The sequence below is a fragment of the Trichosurus vulpecula genome, chromosome 5 (assembly GCF_011100635.1).
Source record: "Trichosurus vulpecula isolate mTriVul1 chromosome 5, mTriVul1.pri, whole genome shotgun sequence".
Lineage (NCBI taxonomy): Eukaryota > Metazoa > Chordata > Mammalia > Diprotodontia > Phalangeridae > Trichosurus > Trichosurus vulpecula.
The window spans coordinates 37247013-37270193 of record NC_050577.1 but is presented as its reverse complement, the minus strand read 5'-3'; the positions used below and the strand labels follow the sequence as shown (position 1 = coordinate 37270193).

General features: G+C 39.0%; 1 protein-coding gene across 7 annotated transcripts in view; it reads right to left on the bottom strand.

Moving 5' to 3' along the window:
- The window catches only part of TBC1D5 (TBC1 domain family member 5), a 635464-nt gene that overhangs the window by 220465 nt on the left and 391818 nt on the right, over positions 1-23181 (bottom strand). For all 7 annotated transcript variants that reach the window (XM_036758387.1, XM_036758382.1, XM_036758384.1 and 4 more), the window contains 4 exons: positions 22119-22208; positions 21965-22039; positions 19682-19749; positions 647-749 (listed from right to left, as the gene is read on the bottom strand). In XM_036758387.1, coding sequence (XP_036614282.1) covers positions 647-749; positions 19682-19749; positions 21965-22039; positions 22119-22208 — 336 coding nt within the window. The remainder of the gene's footprint in view (positions 1-646; positions 750-19681; positions 19750-21964; positions 22040-22118; positions 22209-23181) is intronic.

Here is a 23181-nt window from a genome sequence, read left to right as displayed (position 1 = left end):
GTTAAAAAGAATTGGACAAACTCATGTTTATAGTTAATATAGCCAATTATGTTGTCTGTACTTAAAAAGAAAGTCACAATAAACTTAAATATATCTTAAAATACTGGGAGTAAATAATGGAAATTTCCTCTTTTGGAAAAGGTAATACATTAATTTTCTGAGGGTTAATGACTGTGTGATGGGTGAAGTAACAAGATCATGCATTTTCAATTGTTATAAGTAACTTTTTGAAACTGATTCCTGCTAAGTTTTAGAGACAAACGGGGCACTTTATAACTTTTTACATTATTTCACATATTTATAAATGCTGTACTTGGATACAATATTTATACATACAACCATGGAAAGTTTATTACTAGATTGGCTTCAAAAAGGCTGTTTATAAACAAACTCCCAAAAGTTGAAAGAAAAGCTTGAGCAGCCTTATAGAAGACAATTTGGTGGAATGTCTTATAATGAGGAGGAAGCATATGTGCGTCAATGAGCTTACTTTTCTTCGCATGCAGCTGACAAGCATCTCTCTGATTGCCTGAGCATTATGATACAACTCTGGATACAATAAAGCCTACATTATTGCGCTATCATTTGTCAAGCTGTATAGAAAATTTTGAGTCAATGGATGCCACCTGTACGATATTTTCATTACCTGTTTATAAAGCAACTGCTCGTTTTCTCTCGCATAACAGAAAAGAACATCTGTAAGAATTTTTCTCACATTTTCTTGTTGGAAATACTGCATTTCAGGAAACCTGAAAAAAGAAAACAGAGTCCTGAGGCAGGCAGCCCAGCTTAAAGAGACTTCTGCACAGAGGCAGCCGGGCCTTTTCAGTTTTTATTCAAGGCTTTATCTGCATCCCAATTTTTCCCTCTGTCAGGATTAATGTTTTAATCAAACAGGAGTGAAAATAAGGGGGAAAAATACTTGGACCTCACAGTTAATAGCCCTTAACCTAAAAAAAATCAAATTATTTCATACACATAAAAGTAAAAACATACAATCCTCCCAACAATAAGGCAGGCCACATTTACTTCACATGTATGATCTGATTTGATGTGTACAATATCTCCAACTAAGGCTGAGCAGATGGGAGCCCTATACATGTTTAAATGAACAATTCTCAGGGACAACTTATCCAACTTGATACAAATCTTAAAGAATTTTAATGATTATATATGGTGATGACTTTAGCTCTCTTAACAAAATGTAGTATTCTTCACTAACTGAGTGTGTACTGGAGGCTCTGGATGGACTAAAAACAAAGGAAAAGACAGAGCGCCCTGCTCTTTGAGGCTGTAAATTCTACTTAGAAAGAGAAATCATATATAAGATATATATACATATATGTATGTATGTATGTATACATGAAACAACTGAAGATCATTTCATACCAATACAACTACGTACATAAATTAATATACTACCAATTAGGTATAAAAAATTGAGGCTGGGAATAGCAATGCTGTGAGAAAAGTCAGATGGAGGGTTACTCATGGAAGATTTCCTACAGGTGAATTTTAAACTATGATTTTAAGGCTACGTGGGAACGTGGCGAAAGGACATTCCAATAAATGGGAATGTCATGTTAGAAAGCATAGACACTAATAAATAATTCATGTATTTAGAGATTATTATTCTTTATCAAAGGGTCCATGTAGAAATGAAATTGGTAACATGACAGTGGTCGCCTAATGGGGAGAGAAAGAATAAAAAAAAGGTAATGAAAATTAGTAAAGAGTTCCAAATCCTAAGCAGAGAAGCTTATCTGTAATATGGGTAATAGAATTATCTATAGATTCCTGAGTGGAAGATAAAGAAAATATGACTGAGAAAGATAATTCAGGTAACTGTGTATTAAATGAATCAGGGCAGAATCACAGAGAGAAGGGGATGTGTGTTGTTGCTTAGCTGTTTCAGTTGTGTTTGACTCTTTGTGACCTCTTTTGGGGTTTTCTTGGCAAAGAAATACTGGATACTGAAATACAAAGGTACTGGAGTGGTCTGTCATTTCCTTCTCCAGATCATTTTACAGATGGGGAAACTGAAGCCAGCAGGGTAAGGTCACACAGCTAGTATATGTCTGAGGCCAGATCTGAACTGAGGAAGAAGACTCTTCCTGATGCCAGGCCTGGCACTCTATGCACGATGGAGCCTAGCTGCCTGTAAAGGGGTTTTTTACAGAGGTAGAACTGATAGGACTTGGCAACAAATTAGATATGGGAGAAGAAGGAGGATAACGCCAAAAAGATATGACCAACCCATCATCTTTTCTTGATCACGAGAAGTTGGTAAAATAGCTAGAAACTCTTAGACCAAGCTTGTAATAAGAACTCTTAACACTTCACGTATTATTAACCTATCAGCATCATGCATCTAATTTGGTCCCACTTGGTAGAAAGTACTTATAGGAGTATCTTCTGCCTAAGTACTTCTTGGCCACAGGTCTGTCTTATTTGGAAAGAGATATTCTCTTGATAGTTGTAATTCACCACTGCTTTCAGTTTGGTGGCAACTGCCATTCTACCTGAGGTACAAATCTTGTTGGAGCCTCAACTTCTAAATGAGCTAACACCAATTTCCTTTTATTCTCTACTGTGTCTCTCCTTTGGATGCCTTGCTTCCATTTTGATTAGTAGTTCTATATGGATCCAAACCATCTGGTTTCTCTTTGAAGAATATGAGAAATATACCCTGTTCCCCCATTAACATCTTCACATACATACACTGGAAGCGTTTGAGTAGTGTTTTGTTGACCTCTCTGTCCAAGATGCTGCTTTGAGTAAGAGTTTGACTAGATGCCTTTTGGGGTTTCTTCCCAATAGATACCTCCTATTCAGGCCCAAGTGCTAAAGTCCATCAACTTCTGAAGATTGGTAATGTAGATGCAGAATACTAGAAAAATCTCAAATTAAATACTGGTTTAACTGGCACTAAGGAAGAGAAAATGTAAAGGAAATCAGAAAAGGCAAAACTAAATGGCAGTCCAAAGTACACAGGAAGCAGGATAATAAAAACTAAGGTTATTTTATGGCAAATGCATCAAGAAAGAAACAATGATGGTAACTGAGACTAACTGTGCTCAGAGAAAAGTCACATACCTCAGAGAGAACAATTTAATGAAGTGCTAAGAATGGCAGCTGAGGAGAAAATGTTAGAAGAGAGTGCGTGACAAAGAGATAGCCACGGTGGCAGAACATCATCTGAGAAAGTTTAGTGATGATGGCAGAAGCAAGAGAGTACCTGGGGGACAGATGAGTCAAGAGAAGGTGTCACCTCCAATGCCTGTTGATCTAATGGAGGGATGAACATATTTAATTTAATATTTAAAGATGGAGGGAGATATTGTTAACTAACATCATCTTAGTTTCACTTCTGACCAATGAAGGGAAAAACAGGACCATCGCGTTCTGGAGGCCCTTCTGTAGTTATTCTTTGGAAATTTCCCATGCAAACAATGGCCTAACAACATTCTGTGCAGTACTCAAGATCAGAATTGAGAACTGGAGAAAGTCCCAAAAAGTACCTCACTTACTTCTGCCAACAAATATCTATGAACTATATAGTAAGAGTTTAATATCTATCCACTAAAAATGTAAATTATATTACATACCAATTCATGGTTTCATTTAAATGCATACTAACCACTTCCAAGATTAAAAACTAGAGATCTACCAGAATTAAATTGCAGGTAGATAATTTAAATTACCCACTTTTAGCAAATACCCAATCAACTGAAAATGTGTATTAGGCAGACATAGCGTACCTCATCTAAATGCAATAGCACACCATCCACAATTCTACTCTACAGGGTTGAAGTGCCAATTTGTAAAATCTCACAGTTTTCCCTTTTTAGAAGGAAAAAAAAAACCCTTTAATCTTTAAAGAGGAATATTTGCCTATAAATTCTAATGGGAATCCACAGAATCATACAAGGTAGACATATATACCAAACTACTAAAAAGAAGTCTGCCCTGCTTTAGAAGATGGAAAAGCAATCATTGAATCCTAACATTTTGAGCACCTTAGAGATTATAGTTCCACATTTTATACATGAGCAAACTGAAGGACAGAAAGCTTAGGTGACTTGCCAAAGAGATAACATTTGCAAGGGTGCTTTGACAGTACCTGGCATATAGTAAGGACTACATAAATGCTTATTCCATCCCTTTCCCTTCCCATTTGTCCAACTTATAGAATATCCAGGACAGAAACCTAACTCCCACTTCAGTGTTCTTCCAACTATAACATGAAGCCTCTCTAATCACATGATATGCTAAATAATTCAAAGAGATGTATTTAAGTAAAAGTTAATGAGTGTGGGGGTATATTAAAAAACCTGGGTAATGAATCTGGAAAAAAATATAGATAGATTAGACAGACTTCCCACCATATTAAAAAAAAACCTTCAACATTTTATAGTCATGAAATCTATCTTCAAATGTACAGGAGAAGGTTAAATTGTTATCAGGGAGATGAGGTAGTAATTCTAAATACAATAACACTGAATTTCTCACGGTGCCTATTTTATCTCTTCTTTCATTTATATGCTTTAAGGCTCTTCCTTGATATGCATATGTGCTTATGTATGAATACACGTGTGTGTGTGTATGTGTGAGATACACACACACACACACACTTACATACACACAGGAAAAGCAAATTAGATTGCTATCCTAAGCTTCCCCAAATTGGAACAATAAACATTCCTTAAAAAAAAAAATCACGCAATGGCTTTCCCAAGTAAGAAATCAATAACATGTTATGCTGGTATGCAGTCAATGCTGAGACCATAATTTCATGTTTAAACAACAGCAAATGACAGTTTGTTTCTGGATTGTATTTTTGTTTTTTAACAAAGAAGATGTAGATAGAGAAATACTTAAAGAATGAATTAGTAGCTATGTCTTAATTACAATTTATTCATTCAACAGAATATTACAGAAACTGTGTGCTGTTAAACAGAGGGAGGCAAAAATCACACACACATACACAGACAAAGAAAGCAAAACTATTAAAGACAGGTGAAGAAAATAGTTCCATCTTGAAATGTTTATGAGAAGTTCTGCGTCTGATCAGGGGTTACCACTAGAGAGCTGATACGAGACAGTAAAACTACAGAAGGAAAGCACGAGAAACTAATGGTGGTAACTCCACTCGAAACAACCTTCTAAAGACAGTGAAGAAGAGTCTGTTTTTTTTCTTTTAAGTTGATTGAAGAAAGTGGATTTTCTGTTGCAACTCTATTTTTTAGCATTTCGAATAGGTCTGATCGTTTCAGGAGATGTCTGATATTTGACCAAATTTATCACGTTATTAGAGAGTGTTAAAAAACAACAACAACAACAACAACAACAAACGAACCCAAAACTTGATTTACGATTCAATCTGTCTTCCTTTGAAACAAAATGGTAGATAATATTTTTTAAATAGACCTATTTTCTGCAATATAAAAGTAGTTTGTGTTCATTCAACTAAATGCTTTCTATATACAAAGCACTATGAAAGCTACATACTAGAGACAACAGGACAAAAATTAAATAGCACTTGCCTTCAAAGAGCTTACTTACGAATACTAGCAAATAGCCTGTATATATATACTGGGTAATGAATGTGGAATAAATGCTGGTGGTATGTGGAAATGTATGCATGTATGTGTATCTATATCTATCTGTATGTATGTATACATGGATAAGTAAATTCAAGAAAATATGAAGAGAGTGAGAAAGTACTACTTTGTGGGCAGGGGGTGGGAGGGTAGAGAGGATCTGAAAGTTAATAAGAAATAAGGAAAGGTTCCCCATGAGGTAAGGACTCTAAGAGGTAGAGTTAAGGATATGATGCACTTCATGCTTTTGTTGGGGGGAGGGGAACTGTGGAAAGGCAGTCAATACAGCTGTCTGGAGAAAGGAGATGGAATGTCAGGTTGGGCGATAGCCGACAGGTCAACCTGGCTGGAATGTTGTTTATGAAAGGGAGTAATATGTAAAAGGTAAACTGGAAAATTAGGGCTACAGTGTGAAAGTCAAAAGCCAACAATAACCTTTGAGCAAGAGAGTGACGTGGTCAGACCTAGGCTTGAGGAAGATTTGGCAGCTGTACAAAATCAAGAAACCATGCCACTATGAATTTATGTCGTGTCATCTCAATTAGGCCCTCCCTGTACAAGCCGATCCTATTATGCCTCTCTATTCAATTTATGATCCCACTCATTGCAGCAGCTTTTTTGAAACTTTTCATCCCTTCTCAAACTTCCCATGGATAGCCCTACTCCAACCCTCTCAGCTGAAGAAATTGGCCTCATATTTTACTGAAAAAACTGAGGCCGCACCCTGAGGACTTCCTCCTCCTCCCTTAGTCCTCATTCATCTTCAGGCACATGTCTTCCTCCACTATCTCCTCCTTGCCAAGGCAAACACCTCTATATGGATACATGATCCCACTGTATCCCAACTGCGCCAGTAGCAGACTGCCTCCCTTTATCAATCTCTCTCACTAATCTTCAGTCTGTCACCATCTACTGTCTGCTTCCCTACTGCCTGAAAACATGCCACGTCTCCCCATCCTTAAAAATCTTTAAAGAGGATCCCTCCATCTTCACTAGGTATCTATCACCTTTCACCTCGCTTCCCTTTCTTGGTTAATTTTTTTTGAGAAAGCAATCTATGTCAATGTCTCCACTTGCTTTCCTCTCACTCTTCTGAACTTTCTGGCTTCTGATTTCATTCCAAAGTCACCAGCGTCTCTTAATTACCAGACCTAAAGGCCTTTTCTCAATTCTCATCCCTTCCTAACCTCTCTGTAGCCTCTGACCCTGCTGGTCACCCTCTTCTCTGCATTTCTACGACACTCTCCTGGCTTTCCTTTTACTGTCTAAACACTCCTCAGTCTCTTTTGCTCGATCTTTGTCCAGGTCATGTCTGGTAACGACGACAGGTATCCCTTAAGGGTTGGTCCTACACCCTCAGATGATTTTCAGATCTATTCTTCCAGCCCTAATCACTCTCCTGATCTGTCTCACATCTTCAACCACCTCCTGGACACCTCACACTGGATGCCCATACAGACCTTAAACTAGACGTGTCCCCTCCAAGCCTCTCCCCCTCCTAGCTTCCTTATCGTTGTTGAGGCCGCCGCCTTCCTTCCTAACACCCAGGTTCACGACCATGGGGTCATTCCAGACTCTTTACTCTCTCGTTCCCTTGCCATGTCCAATACATTGCCAAGGCCTGTCGAGTCGACCTTCACAACACTTCTTCTTTACTTCTCCCTTCTCTCCTCTGACGCTGCCGTCGCCTTGGTGCAGTCCCTTATCACCACACACATGGGCTACTGCAACGGCCTGCTGGTTGGCACCCCGACTCAAATCTCTCCCTATTCCAGTCTATCCTCAGGTTAGCTGCCCAAGTAGCTACAAAGATAGCTAGGTGGCACAGCGGGTAGAGCACCGGGCTTAAGGACCAGAAGCGATGGCTTCCAATCTGGCTTTAGACGCTTATGAGCTATGTGACCCTGGGCACTAAGGGACTTAACCTCTATCTGCCTCGGTGACTCGTCTGTAAAACAGGGATAATCATAGCAAATGAGATTTCACGTGTGAAGAGCTTAGCACAATGCTTGGCACACAGTACGTGCTATTTGAATGCTGGCTATACTGTTATTCTGTTGTTACTGTTAGAACACACCCGATCATGTTATTTACTCGATAAACTCTAGTGATAAAATTATCATCTCCAGGATCAAATATAAAAAAATCCTGTCTGGCTCATAACCTGCCGCTACAAACCTTTCGAGTCTTCTTATGCCTAATCCCCCACATGTATCCTATGATCTAGCAACACTGGCTTGGCTGCTTGTCATGCCCTGAGTTGATGCATTTTCACTGGCTTCCCTCCCACGCCTAGAATGCTCTCCCTGCTCTCCTTCCTGCCTTCCCCAGCTTCCTTCAAGTCCAGCTTCTACAAAAAGCCTTTCCTAATCCCTTTAATACTAATGCCTTCCCTCAGTTGACTGCTTACTATTTAATCTGTATCAATCTTGTACATACATAGTAATCTGCATGCTGTCTGCCCCATTAGAAGTGAGCTTCCTGAGGGTGGGGGCTGTTTTTGCCTTTGCATTCCTGGCACTTAGCACTCTGTCTGGAACACAAAGGGTGCTTAATAAATGCTGGTTGACTGTGTGGAAACTGAATTAGACAGAGGGGAGGCTGGAAGGCTCTTTTGGGTCCCTTCTCCCAATGATGGTTATTTCTTGAATCTTCCTTTTGGGGAAAGACCCTGGTGAGTCATCTGTTACTCTCTAGACTTAGCTGAGTTCTTCTTGGAATCTCCATTTTGGGGAAGATCCTAGATAAGCCATCTTCAATGCTTAGAACTTAGCCATCATATACCCCTCCCGGATCACTGCGTTGTTATGGTGGAGGGGCTTCTGTAGCTCAAGGAAACTATGAACTATGCTGCGCAGGGTTACTCAAAATGAATGGGTCATAGTAGACCCAGTTCAGACGAAAGGTGTTCCACTGGAGAAGGAAGTGGCAAACCACTCCAGTGTCTTTGCCAAGAAAGACCTATGGACAGTATTAAAATAAAGAGACGACACTGCAAGATGAGCCACTCAGGTTGGAAGGTGTCCAAAACGCTCCCAAGGAAGAGCAGAGAACAACTACAAGTAGCCCCAGAATGATGTGGCTGGGCCAAAGCTGGAGAAGCTCAGCTGTGGATGTGTCTAGTGATGACAGAAAAGTCTGAGGTTGCCAAGATCAGTATGGCACAGGAACCTATGAAACAAGGTAAGCTAGATGGGATCAAACAGGATATGGAAAATTTACACATCGACATCTTCAGGTGTCAGTGACCTTAAATGGATAGGAATGGGTGATTTTAATTCAGGTGATCACAAATATACTACTGTGGGCAAGAATCCCTTAGAAGAAATGGAGTAGCCCCCAGAGTCAATACATGGGTGAGAAAAGCAGTATTGGGGTATAATTTCAAAAACAACAGAATGATATCTGTTCAAATCCAAGCCAAACCATTCAATATCACGGTAGTACCAGTCTATGCTCCAACACTGGTGCCAAAGAGGCCAAAGCTGACCAGTTCTATGAGGATCTAACATCTTCTAGAAATAACACCAAAAAAAAGGATGGCACAATTATCAAAGCAGATTGGAATGCTAAAGTAGGAAATCAAAAGATAACTGGGATAGGCAAGTTTAGTCTTGGAGTACAAAACGAAGCAGAACAAAGACCAGCAGAGTTTTGTCAAGATAACTTGCCGGTCACAACAAATGTGCTTTTTCAACAACCCAAAAGTTGTCTTTACACATGGACACCACCAGATGGTTAATATTTAAACCAGACTGATTATATACTTTGCAAACAAAGGTGGAAAATCTCTACAATGTCAGTTAAAACAATGCCTGGAGCTGACTGAGGCTCAAGTCATGACCTTCTTATTGCAAAACTTAAACTTAAATTGAAGAAAGTAGGGAAAACTATCTAACCATATAGGTATGACCTAAATAATATCACTTATGAATACCAAGTGGAGGTGACGAATAGTTTTGAGGTATTAGACCTGGTAGACAGAATGCCAGAAGAACTACGGACAAAGGTTCACAATATCGTACAGGAGCCAGCCACAGAAAACATCCTAAAGAAAAGAACCAGAAAGAAAAATGGCTGTCTGATGAGGCTTTACCAATAGCTGAGGAAAGAAAGAAAGGGAAATGGAAAGGAGAAAGGGAAAGATTCCAACTGAATGAAGAATTCCAGAGAAAACCAAGTAGAGATAAGGTTTTCTTGAATGAGGAATGCAAAGTAACAGAAGAAAAGAACAGAACGCAAAAGACAGATCTCTTGAAGAAAATTCAGAAATATCAAAAGATGTCTCATGCGAAAATGGGCATGACAAAACAAAAAAATGGTGGAGACAGCAGAAGTAGAAGAAATTAAGAAGAGGTGGTAAAAATATATAGAACTATACAAGGAAGATCTTAACACCACCAATAACTGTGATGGTGTGGTTACTGATCTAGAACCAGACATCCTGGAGAATGAAGTCAAGTGGGCCTTAGGAAGCATTGCTAACAATAAGACTAGTGGAGGTGAAGGAATTCTAGTTGATCTATTGAAAGTCCTAAAAGACGATGCTGTTAAAGTGCTGCATTCAGTATGCCAGCCAATTGGAAACTCAACAGTAGCCACTGGATTAGAAAAGACAAGTGTATATCACAATCCTCAAGAAGGCCAAAGGATGTTCAAATCACCAGACAATTGCGCTCATTTCACAAACCAACAAAGTTATGCTTAAGATTCTGCAACCCAGGCTGCAGCGTATGTGAACCAAGAATCGCCAGAAGAGCAAGCTGGTTTCCAAACTGCCACGTTGCATCATGGAGAAAGCAAGGGAGCTGCAGAAAAACATCTACTTCTGCTTCACTGACTCCACTAAAGCCTATGACCTCGGATCACAACAAAATCTGGCAAGTCCTCAGAGAGACTGGATCACTAGCTCTTCTTTCTTGTCTTCTGAGGAACCTGTGTGTGGGTCAGGAAGCAACAGTTGGAACCGAACACGGAACAACTGATTAGTTTAAGATCAGGAAAGGAGGATGACAAGGCTGCGTACTGTCACCTATTTATTTGGCTTATATTCATGGCGCATCACGCAAGATGCCGGACTGGACAAAGCAAAAGCTACAAATAAGGTCGCCAAGATAGACATCAGCAGTCTCAGACATGTAGACAATACCACTCTGCAGGCAGAAAGCAAAGAAGAACTGACAAAAGCCTCTTGATGAGAGTAAAAGAGGAGAGGGTAAAAGCTGGCTTGAAGCTTGGCAACCGGTCCTTCTTGGACAACAGAAGGAGAATAATTAGAAGAGGCATTAGATTGCTCTGGGTTTTCCAGTAGTAATGTATGACTTTGGGGGTGGGGTGGGGTGGGGTGGACTATTAGGAAAGCTGAGTGCTGCAGAATCAATGTTTTTGATTGTGGTATTGGAGAAGACTTCTGAGAGTCCCTTAGACAGCAAGGAGATCAAATCACAAAATGCTTAAAGAAATTAATCCAGACTATGCACTGGGAGGACAAATATTGAAGCTGAAATAGTCTGGCTACATAAAGAGAAAACAAGATTCATTAGAAACGACTCTGATGTTGGAAAAGACTGAAGGCAAAAAAGAAGGGGATGGCAGAGGATGAGATGGATAGATAGTGTCACGGAAGCAATGAACACAAGCTGGGTCTGGTGTGCAATGGTCCACTGGGCTCACAAAGAGTCAGACGTGACCTGATGAATGAATAACAAAAGCCCCAAAGTTCCTCTGGAAGGACCAACAACATCTCCTACCTCCTTTCAGTTTTATCTATTGTCTTCTACCATCAGAATGTAAGCACTCTGAGGCCAGAGCTTGTCTTTCTTTTTACTTGCATTACATCTCCAGTTCTTAGCACAGTGCTTCTGGTAAACAGTTAAGTGCTTAATGAATGCTTGTTGACTGACTAACTAGGAGTCAGGAGAACAATCGAGAAACAAACAGGATAAAAGCCAGAGCTAGGGTGGTGGCTATGTTTGTTTGGGTTAGGCCACATACCATGGCTGGCTCTTAATATGACAAATGGAACTATTTTCTGGGAAAGAAAGGGGTTAATAAAAAACTGAAATGATCAAAGGCCTTGTCAATGCATTATGGTACATAATTAGGTAATTAGGAATATTAAAACAGACAAAGCACCCGACCCAGATGAATCAGTGAGGATGTTAGTGTTCAGTAAGCTATCCCATGAGGAAAAAAAGTCCTTGGTGAGAGTTTTTAATAGTGCAATAGGACTTGGGAGCACTGGAAGCCTTGAACAATAAATAATGATGTTCCTTTACTTTAAAAAACTGAAAATTAAGCATTTGAAAATCAAAATTTTGAAACTGGTCGATGCAAATGATCAAGATTAAATATTTATGAAACACTGAAAATCAGTGGCATGTCAATCTGTCTCCTTTAACTATTTTACAGAGGGAAAAGGAAAATCAAAGCCTCAAATTATAAAGTAGATAGAGCTATTGTAGCCATTTCTCTAGATAGATACCTCTATCTATCTATCTATCTATCTATCTATCTATCTACAGAACAACAACACAGCAGCACGGTGTAGGGAGAAACCACTGGCTGGGGTCAGTAACTCTGGGGTCCACTGCCAAGTCAACACTGACTAGCTCCCAAGGCTGCAGGACTCTTCTGGGGTTTAGTCCCAGCATCTATTAAATAAGAAGCTGAAATCAGATGATCTCCAAGGTATTTGCTAATGCTAAAATTCAGTCACTATCTAACAATAAACCTAGTAAGACCATTTATTTTGACGTTAGTGAGACATGTAGGACTTGAGATTTGGCAACAACTGGAAATAAGGATTTCACAGTTTTGTGTTCTTGTGATTCTTATTTAAGAAGTTTCTCCTCCAGCATAACCTTCCTGTTTTTGTGCTACTGTTTATTTCAGAACCTGCTAAAACTTTTGATGAGGACTAACAGCCTGAATTAAACTTTAATTAAACCTAGATGAGAAGGCCTGAGCCTTTTGGGGATTTTAGGGAGTGATTTCATAACGCTAGTGCACAAACCACACTTTATTTTTAACTATCAACAATAATCTGAATACCCAATCATGAAGAGTGGCTACAAGCTGGCTTAGTGAAAACAGATTGGATGTCAGAGGGTTGGAAACAATCCTATGGCTGAGAAGCTCCGGATGACAAAGTTCCTGCCAAGCAATGTCCTCCTCCTACTGCTCCTTAGATGCCGAAGGAAGGGCTACCCAACATGTTGATCAAAGCACTACCACTATCTGCCCTTTTGAAAATGTACCCACAGTTTGACTCAACTAGAGAAATAAAATGTCTTTTTTGGTAAAGAGGATTCCAAATCTTAAGGTAAGAACTTAGTGAAACACGGAAAAAAGATTTATAAAGCTGAGATGTCATGGAGAAAGGAAAACATGAAGCGAAAATAGTAAATGAGAACATATACATTTTAAATCCTTGCAACCACAGTAGTTGGCTAAATATTGAATTTTACCTTAAATACTGTCAATGGGGGAGAGCTATGAGCCACTTGATAGAAGAATTGTTTCTTGCATTCCTGAAAATCTGTTTTTCCCCCTCTTTAATATTTAAGAAACACACACACACACAAGCGCGCGCACGCACACACACACACACACACACACACACACACACACACACAAGCAGGTTGCTGACAACTCTTAGAGAGCGGCTTGTGTTGTCGTTTTCACTTTCCAGGCTGTGAACGAGTGCATATGTGAGGGCTGGTTGTGCATGCACAAGCGTGTACTTTGTCTGCATTAAACAAAATCGCAACACAACACAAAGCACTCCCCCTCGTTCATGTGCGCCTGCAGTCCACCTCTAGGAGAGTGAAAATATAAATACAAGCTGCTATTTTGGTGTGATCACACGAACATGGCAGCTTGTGTTTTTTTTTTCCCTTTAACATTTTAACACTGGGCAGATTGTCTGCATTAACATACACCAAAATCAGTTCTGCTCTGAAATTTCTTGCAAAATCTTTCCTTGAGGAATCATTAAAAAAAATGAATTTTAAGAAATGTAACTTTTTAATGGGACAATCTGAGTTGTGGACAAGCTTACTAGAAAGCATTTTTCTAAAAAATTAATTATTCTATAATATTATTGAATTACTAAATCAAAAAGTTAAAAATGGAAGGTTACTCTTGCCTACTTGTGAATAATATAATTTCTTTTAAAAATCAGAGTTTGATTAAATTTCAAAGGGTGAAAGAACTTACATAGGGAAATTCTATTCTGGATCTTAAATCCATCAACAAGGTCCTTCCTGTCGTTGGGCTGGAAATGATGCGAACTTTGGCATGAAGTGACTGCTCCCACTTAAGAGTTAATGATACATAAGGAAAGGAAATCTAAGCTGTATAATACATAACCTATATATTAGGAAGGTAAATTCCAAAAGAATTCAGAGGAAGAGTAGGTGAAACCTTATGAAATAAAATTCTTCCAGGAATTGCAGAAGGTCCAGAAAGCATGGGAGATGCTAAAGAGAGACAGAAAAAGAAACAATTCTAATGGAGAGGAAAAGGGGAAGTTTTCTAAAGAAAATGATGTGGATGCACGGGGAGCTCATAAATCAATTTGAAATTTGATAAGATGTGTTACAGAACCTAGAAGTCAGTTAGCAGGATGGAGGATATAAACACAAAGCAGGAACACTATCCATAAGGATAGTGTTCACAGGGCCAGAATGACAAGGAAATCTCAGGACAAGGAAAGGGAATGTTCAGGAAAAATTCAGGGAAAAAAAAAGGAGAGAAGGGAAAGGACCACTCCTGGGGTAGATAAGGAGACTAAAACAGACAATGCTTCATTGTTTGCTTCTGTTTTCTCTGCCTAGGAGAAGGATCTTGAAAGATCACACACGTGTCTAAAAGAGTTGATAACACAAGAGAACGCCTACCTGCTCTTGATGAACTCCCGGCACCTGGAGCAGAACTTTGTGCTAAAACTGGAAGCTCTGATTGCTGAGCTAGCTACCTGCCAGGGATCTTGGAGAGGCTGTGCAGGTGAAAGATACAAGGCCAGGGAATGGAGAGAAAATGTGACTGTGGTACAGTCTTGTAACAATCATGTCAGAAACACAAAAGATGGGATGAGCTGAGGCTGAAAGGGAAGCTAAGAACAACTAACAGGGTTATCATTATGATTTCCTCTGCTGGGAGCAGGAAAAAGAGGACAGGACCTTGGCAGGGATGGAGGAGAGGATGATCACTTACAACAGAGAAAGCAGAGGGGCTAAATTCTTGTTGTTTTTTTTTTCCTCCATAAAAAACCAAAGTTTTATACTGGAAATGAGAGAATAAAAGCAACAAACAGGGAATGAATATCCAAGATCAGTCATGTAATGAGAGAGGAGGGAGTGAAGCTGCTCTCAGTGAGTTCTAGTGACCTGGTCCACAGAAACCAGATCCTCATGCCTTGCAAGAGCTGGCAGCTGTGGCTGCCGAGATAATGACAAAGATGTGTGAAACATCACGGAAGTGGGGAGAAGCATTTTGAGGACAGAGAAGGGAAAACTCCTGATTTTCAAGAGAGAAAAATCCAGAGCCTACAAACTATAGGCCAGTGAGCACAATGACTTCACTTCCCAGGAAACTTCTGGACTGGCTCTTGAAAGAGCTGGTTGGCCTATGGCTAGAGGCGGAGGCTGCAATTCCACACAACCAGCATAGTTTCATCCAGAACAGGTCATGGCAGACTCACCTCATTTCCTTTTTTTGAAGACATTACTAAAGTAGTAATGACAGGAATGCTAAGAATGTAGCTTATCTAGATTTTAGTCAAGTTTTGTATGGAGGAATGAAATATTCTTGTAGAGAAGACTTAGAGATAAGGACCAGAGGACAATACAATTCAGAAGTATTCAGAGTTGGCAGAACTGCTGTATACAAAGAGTAACTGTTAAGAGTTCAATGTCAAATTGGCAGATGTCTAGTGGAATAACCCCATTATCTGTGCTTGACACTGTGCTACTCAACATTTATATCAAGGAGTTGGTCTTCCTGACTCTGGGTCTGGTACCACTTTATTATTAGATACTGGGAGAAAGGACAAGCAAATGGGGGTGAAGTCAGAAGGGTTTCAAAAGAAGAGAAAAAAGGAATCTCACAGGGGAATGACCTCACTCTTTTTCAGAAAAGTAAAAGCAACAATCGCTACACATATACAATGAATTGGGCTTTCAACAATCCCAACCCAGTTCTAAGCACAAACCACCCATCTTAAAACACAGACACACGCGTTATCCTAGTGACTCTGTAGGGTTGTGAATCCTGGAATATCTAAGAATCAAAGCTGCGGACAATCCGAAAAGCAACAGAAAGACTCTGGTTGGTGCACATGAGCCGCAGCCTATTTCTAAGGATGCCCTATGTGCAACAGTAACACAAGGGAAATAACGGAGGAAATGTATGATCAGAAGAGGTAAAAGACGGTAGCTCCGGTGCTGCAAAGGGGCTGCAGGAAGGTGAAAAGACCAAGAGGAAAGCCTTAAGCACGCTGCACAGATCCTCAGTATGGAACCCAGGAGAGAACACGGGCAAAAACTGCCCAGGATGAGGTGTCAAGGAGATATCCCCATTAAGGAGCTTGTACATCCTCCAAGGTTCTCAACTGCTTGGGCTTGCAGGAACTACAGAGAAGCTAGATATTTTCTTCATTAAAAAGCCCTTTTTCTTATCCAAAACCAATATTTATACTGATACTGCCTTGGGCAGAAATGAAAGAAGGTGGGTTGAAGGGGGTCTTATCGATTCTGCTTTCCTGTGTGATGTTTCCAAAATACATTCTGGAAATTTCTAGCCTATTCCATTATGTCATGGGAGTTACTGGTGAGTTTGCGGCATAGGTCCATAAGGACTTGTTTTTAGAGAATTGTATGTTGATAAGCACTTCTAAAATTCTTCATCTAAGACCACTGTTTACGTAGCTCCACAGTAACTGTTTCTGTAAGAAAGTTGGGTTTGAATAAAGGAATATAATTTAGTGAGGCAAGGAATCACAGACTCCCAGATAGTCCTACTGAATTAAAAGGCCAACTTCGGCGTAGCAATATTAGTCTTCTCTGATGATGCACACCAAATTCTCAAAACTAATTTTCTCACCTCATGTGGAATAAGGGGAAGAATCAACAAAATCAAATTTTGTTTTTTATATAAAGCAACAAAACTTTAAACTACTTGGAAAACAAGGAGATCTGGGTCCAGGTTAGTGCAAATAAAAATCCAGGGAAATAGTCGCCATATTTGAATTCACACAGCATATTTCTACTGGGCTAGAAACAATGGCCATATTTTTTACATAATTACAACTTCAAATAGTGTGAATTAAAATACATGTATGTACCCACTTCAGAGAATTCATTATTCGCAGTAACAGTAAACAAATTCCCATTAGTTCTCTTACATGTTTGAAAAAGATGATGGTATCAGAACAAGCTAAGAATTGGGCTGAAGGAACCACTGAAGGGAAGGGAAGAGGGGATGAAAGAAAACAAGCATTTGGTAAGCACTCTGTACCATGCACCATGCTAAGTGCTTTACAAATATTAACTCATCTGATCCTCAGAATAACCCTGGGAAGTAGATGCTATTATTAACTCTATCTTATGATTGTGGAAACTAAGGCAAACAGAAGTGAAGTCACTTGGGCGGGGGCATCTGAGGCCAAATTTGGATTCAAGTCTTTCTGATTCCAGGCCCAGAGCTCTGTGCACTATGGGGCCTGGTAGCTATCCACTGAGTAAGACAGATGGGAAATGCATGCTAAATATAACACATCAAAGGGCAGAACTATGGTATGAAGAAATAGGTCAAGGTTCAAAGTTCCAAAGTAAATGCACCTCTTATAAAGAATGGCCCAAAAAAGCTGAGAGAAATTTTTTTTTAACAGATACGAGCCTAATTAATGCTTCCAATACGGTAATTAATAATCTAATTTTAAGCATAACATTTGAGAGGGAGATGGATTTTATCTTAAGTTCTCCAAGCATATCAAACCTTAAAACAAACCCAAACCCAAACAAACAACAACAACAAAAAACCCCAACAAATTTGCCCCTTGGGCAAATTTAGAATCATAGACTTTTAGGTCAGGAAGCAACCTCAAAGATCATATACTCCAAATCCCTCTATTTTACAAATGAAGAAACTGAGATCCAAAAGTCCCACCTCATCTTCAGCTCCTGGTCTCCCCAGCATGTTGTATCTTTCCCATTAGATTATGACCTCTTAGAGAGCAGGGACTCTCTGTTCCTTCCTCTGTTCATTCCTTCGTTCCTCCCTCCCTCCCTCCTTCCCTTCCTTCCTGTCTTTCTGTCTTTCTTTCTCTCCTTCTCCTTCTTCTTCGTTTTCTTTGCATACCCAAGGTTTGGCATTTAGTAGGTGCTTAAGAAATGTTAAGAATCAGTGAATCTCTGACTTCTTGTGAACAAAAAGAACGATTAAGAGGCTACTGGGTGTATGCAGATAGAAACTCCCATAGTTAACTGACATCCCGAATCTTAGAGCACCTGGAACACTTCAACAAACTCTAGAAACCAAGAAAGAACATAACCCGAGAAGAACATGGGATGTGTATTTGGTAGGAGCATGTTAGAAGCTGAGGAGAAAAGCACAAAGAATGAAACTCCTGCTAGTCTCAAAGGGCTTACATCCTAATGGCAGACAGTCAGTACACATGTAAGAATATACTGAACAAACGAAAAGAGAATAAAGAGAAATACAGCCAAGCAATCAACCATAAGTTAGCTTGGGAGGGAGGGGGTTGGCAGTTGGAAGGACAGGAAAAGCTTCCTGTGGAAGGTGGTGCTTAATTTGGGTACAAGCACCTAAAACCTACTGATTAGGGGTCGGAGATGGAGCTGAGGACAAAGCCTCTGTGGGGAAGAGGGGAGACCAAAACTTGTGGGAACAGCATCAACATGTTGAGAAAGTGACCAAAGGAAGACTGATGCTAGAGAAGGAGTAGCAGCAACTAAACATAAAAATCAACTAGGAGGACAAACTAGTGGATGGAATGGAATCCAAAGTTCCGCCTGCACATCAGCAGCCCTTCTAGGGTTTTGTTCCCTTGGCAGAACCAGTCATTCTTTCCGTTTTAGAGAGACAACCCTGGGAGATGGCATGGAGGGTAAGATGTGTAATCATAAGGCTTACATTGAACCCTGATCTGTTATTTCTGAGATGTCTGAACAGGGGCAAGCCATTTCACCCTGAGCTGTAAACAGGAACAATCACCTCTGTTCTTCTCACCCTAAAAGGGCATATTGTCAATCAGGGGAAATGATGTTTGTAAAGTAGAAAATAAGTTTAAACTCGTGATTTTTTCTTTCTTCCTCTTTGACAGGCCACAAATACTCTGTGACTCTGCTGTCATCTTTTATTATTTCATATTTTAAAAGGTTATTGTATTAGTACTGCATTGTAGGTAGTTGTACAGAGTCCCTGAGATCTATTTCTAAATAGACAGGTGACTAGGAGGTAGCCAGAATTGCAAAGGTCTGTGTCTAATTGCATGAGCGGCCAAGGAGGCTAATAAGAGGTTAGGTAAGCAGAAAAGCAGATGTGGGAGGATGCACTGTGTTGACTTGAGATTTAAAGGGCCTGGATACTTGGTTCACAGAGTCTGACATCTGTCAGAAAGGTTGATAAGAGTTCAAAAAGCACATGACAACATAACAGACTATATAACATTAATGTGAAAAGGGAATGCTTAGCTCTTCTAATTATGTTATAATTAATTTCTGTAACTTCCTAAACTTTAATATATTTTAATATATTTTGTATTATAAATACAATTTAATCAGAAGAAATCTGTTCTAAAAGACAATGTTTCACATTTTTAAAAACTCTATATTTCTAGTGAACCATACCAATTCTTTACTACAGCATTAATAATACTAACAAAAGTAAGGTATTAATTCAGTTTAATACATTTCAAATCCTATGTAAGATTCTCTTTATTCTGGTCTTTTTATTATGTAGAAGTTAGAAGGCAAATAATAAAAAATATAGTTTTAGAAATAATATAAATAGGAATTTTTAAAAGAAATTTTTTGAGTGGTTCTTATACATACGTTCTTTTGACATCCTGTTCAATCATTGCTCGAAGCTCTTTATCCTGGAAAAATTTGTTCCAAAGACTCTGAAATGAAGAAAAATGTACCACTTGAAATAGCAGCATTCATTTGGTGTCCACTTCAAAAAATAATTTCAAATAACTTTTATTAATGTTAAATTAATTATATCATCTTTCTGTCAAGCCTTTTTACTTTGAAAATGGAGAACTTGTGACTCATCATAAATTTCTTGTCTGCTTCAGTCTCAGGTGTATGCTTATTCCAACACACTTTCTTTCCTTCTGACATTATTGTATAGTCTTCACAGAGCACGGTTTGTCACCAACACATAGTAGTAAAATGCATAAAAGGTGGTTTACCTAATCTATAAGAATAGCTGAGCACTTAAAGGAGTTTTATTAATTAGTTAAGAATATTTCTTGGTTTGGTCCAAAGCTTCTGCATAACAAGCTGGGTGCCCTCTGGTTATCTGCTTGCTAACAAGTCTTAATCATGCCAGTGGTTCCTCCTGCCTGTCTAGGGGAGAAGCTATGCCACTTTTGAGAAATATTAGGAGCTTATGGATTGTATACTGAAAACATGGTTTAAATTATGACACATTGTGAAGAAATGGATCATTTTAATTCCATTGTCCCTTTCTAGGGAAAACCTTTACTCTCCACCTGTTGGCATCTCCATAGCTAGTTAGAATCCTTGACCCGGAGATTCTGTTGGAGGCCTGCAACTAGTCTGTGAAGCTGGAGAAGAGTTACTTGAAGCAAGTACAACATGTGGGAGAGCAAGAAATTTGAGCAGAAGCCTGACTTGAGTATCAAGATGGCCCAAAGAGTCAAGATTGGCATTCTCCATGAAGGACTTTCTTGGATGTTCTCCCATCTAACAATTTCAATGTGATACTTTTTAATTGAAAGTCTGACTTAGTAATTTAACAGATTCTTACTGAAAATTATGATTGTGAAAAATATTTGTCATTAAATAATTTCCAGCACTGTAGTGCTTAGCAGAGTATCTGGCACACAGAAGGTGCTTAATAAATGTTTACTGACCTACTAACAAAATAATGAAGAAATAATTACACACTGAATATATTTGCAACTGTTTGCTAATTTTCATAAAGACTTTGGCAAAGTTCCATTAATTTTATACTCTAATTCTAATAGTAAAAACAAGGTTCTTTAGTAACTTAGTAAGTAGCAGAGAAGTGCAAAAAGAAAGGCATCCAACTATCATTAGTCACTGCTAAGGAAGCTCCAAAGGCTATGACTGCTAAGGAGCAAGTGAAGGGGTAAATGGGACTCACAGGACAACACATGAGGTTCAAATTGACCTTGATAGATGAGGGCATCAGAATTACAGGGAAGATTTTGCAAGAAACATTAAACATCTTTCTAGTCAATATCTAGAAAGAGGAAAAAAATCATCCTCGGGTTTGTCCCCCGCTAGTTCGAGAACATTTCCGCAGTCTTCGGAGAGGGAAGCAGGAATGGGGAGGAGGTGCTATGGGTCACTCGGAGCTGGGTCAATGTAAAGTTTGCCATTTAAAAGAACGGTGCATTGCAACAAAAGATGGAAATATCTACCAGACTCCTTGGCTATCTAAGCCAAAGCTACCTCCCAGAATATTATTTAGCGCAGGCAGGAATGCTTCACTTTTTTTTCTGTCATAGACCCTTTTAGCATCTGGTGAAGGCTATGGTGAAGCCCCTTCCAAGAGCAACATTAAAAAAATGAGTAACTGAAGGACATGCAAAATTTCCGTTAGAGGTCAGTGAAAACAAAGATGCATTTTCCCCCATACAGGTTCACAGACACCCCAACATCGATCCATTGACACATCTTTGGACACCAGCAGGAAAGAACTCATGATCTAGGGGAGCTGCAGACCCTTGCCCTGGCTGACACTATTCACATAGACTAGACAATAGGTTCACTATCTATGTGTCATAGCTCAGGAAGAAGGCACAGAGGGGCCAAGGACAAACCCTACTGTCCTCCCTAACCAGGCCTGCTTCCTTCCTCCCTCTTCCTGTCCCTGGGCCTTGTCTATCACATCAGAGTTTCTTCCTCCCCTCCACCAAACAGAATGTTGTAGGTGACTGATTACTAGGTGAAATGCTTTAAGACACTTTTAGGTCTGTGTAGTAGGTGGGACTTAGGTACAGTTGTATAGAAATAAAGGGCTTCAAACTGAAAACCAGTATTGATAGTTTGCATTTTAAACACATTTACTAAGTCAGTAAAGGTGCCGAAGAAAAAAATGACTAAAAGACAATTTTTTACCCCTTCATCCTGTGAGAGAGGATTATTGATCATCAAATCTTGCTGTCCTGCAGCTTTCCGAGGGTTGGTAATATGCTGAGGGGGGGAAATAAAAGAGAAATCAAAACCAGAGCCTTGGACTTCTTTGAAGCACATTTGTTAAAATGTTACTTACTCTTTCTTTGATGCTATTATACCAGGCTCTCAGTTCCTTAGTTTGGCTTGTCCACTGAGCTTTGTCTTGAGGAAGAACATTCAGAAAAAGCTGTAGTGAAGAAGAAATGAAATTGTTACTCACAAGGAGAAAAAGAACATGAAACAATGTCAAAAAAATCACGAAAGCAATACAGTACTCTTACTGTAATTAAATAGCTTATTTAAAATGATTACTAATCTATATTTAAAAACGTTACTTTAACAAATGAAAAACTTAAATAACACAAATGGAGGTTATGAAATAAACCAAAAAGTAGGATCATTAAATGGGGCCACTTTCTCAGGACTCGTGTTGAGGAAAAAATATATAATGAATCAGATTTGTCCAAGAAAAGAAAATGGTACTGAGGTTCAACCACATTCTGTGTTTACTGGAAAGGAAAAAAAAAAGAAGCAGCTAAAATGGTCAAAGTGCTGGTTATGGTTTTTATTCTCTTGAAACATACAGGCAACTGATAAAGAGAAAATCTAGGGTGGAGAGCAGCTAATTGTGAAAAACACATCTTTCCCTCTTTAGCAAAAAAATGCAATTTGTAACCAGCAATCAATTTTGGAAATAAACAAGTATTGAAAAAAAAGACAAATTTGATTTAATTTATTTTAACCTAACATTAAGATAAATCCAGCTTTGTGTTTATTTTTAGCAAATGAAAGATTTTACTAAAAGTTAAACGACAGGAAATAGAGATGGGCCCAAATGGGCTTCAGCACTGCGGCAACAGCTCACTTTTTACTGCTTCCATCAAATAGAAGAAAAATGTATTTTAATTATTAAATATAAATTATTAAATCTCAAACTGGATAATGTATCTTGTGATTCTCCCTGTCTTTACTTTCACTTAACTTGCTACGCTTAAACTATACAGATTTTTAAAAAAGCTTTACAACTAGAGCCAGAAACCATTTTTGAAATCAGTCATCACATCAGCTCCCTCTGGAAGAAGAAAAAAAGAACAGAATTTTAAAGGCAAGGACTTAAAAATCTTACAGATTATTACTATCAAAGTGGTAATGGTCCTTTT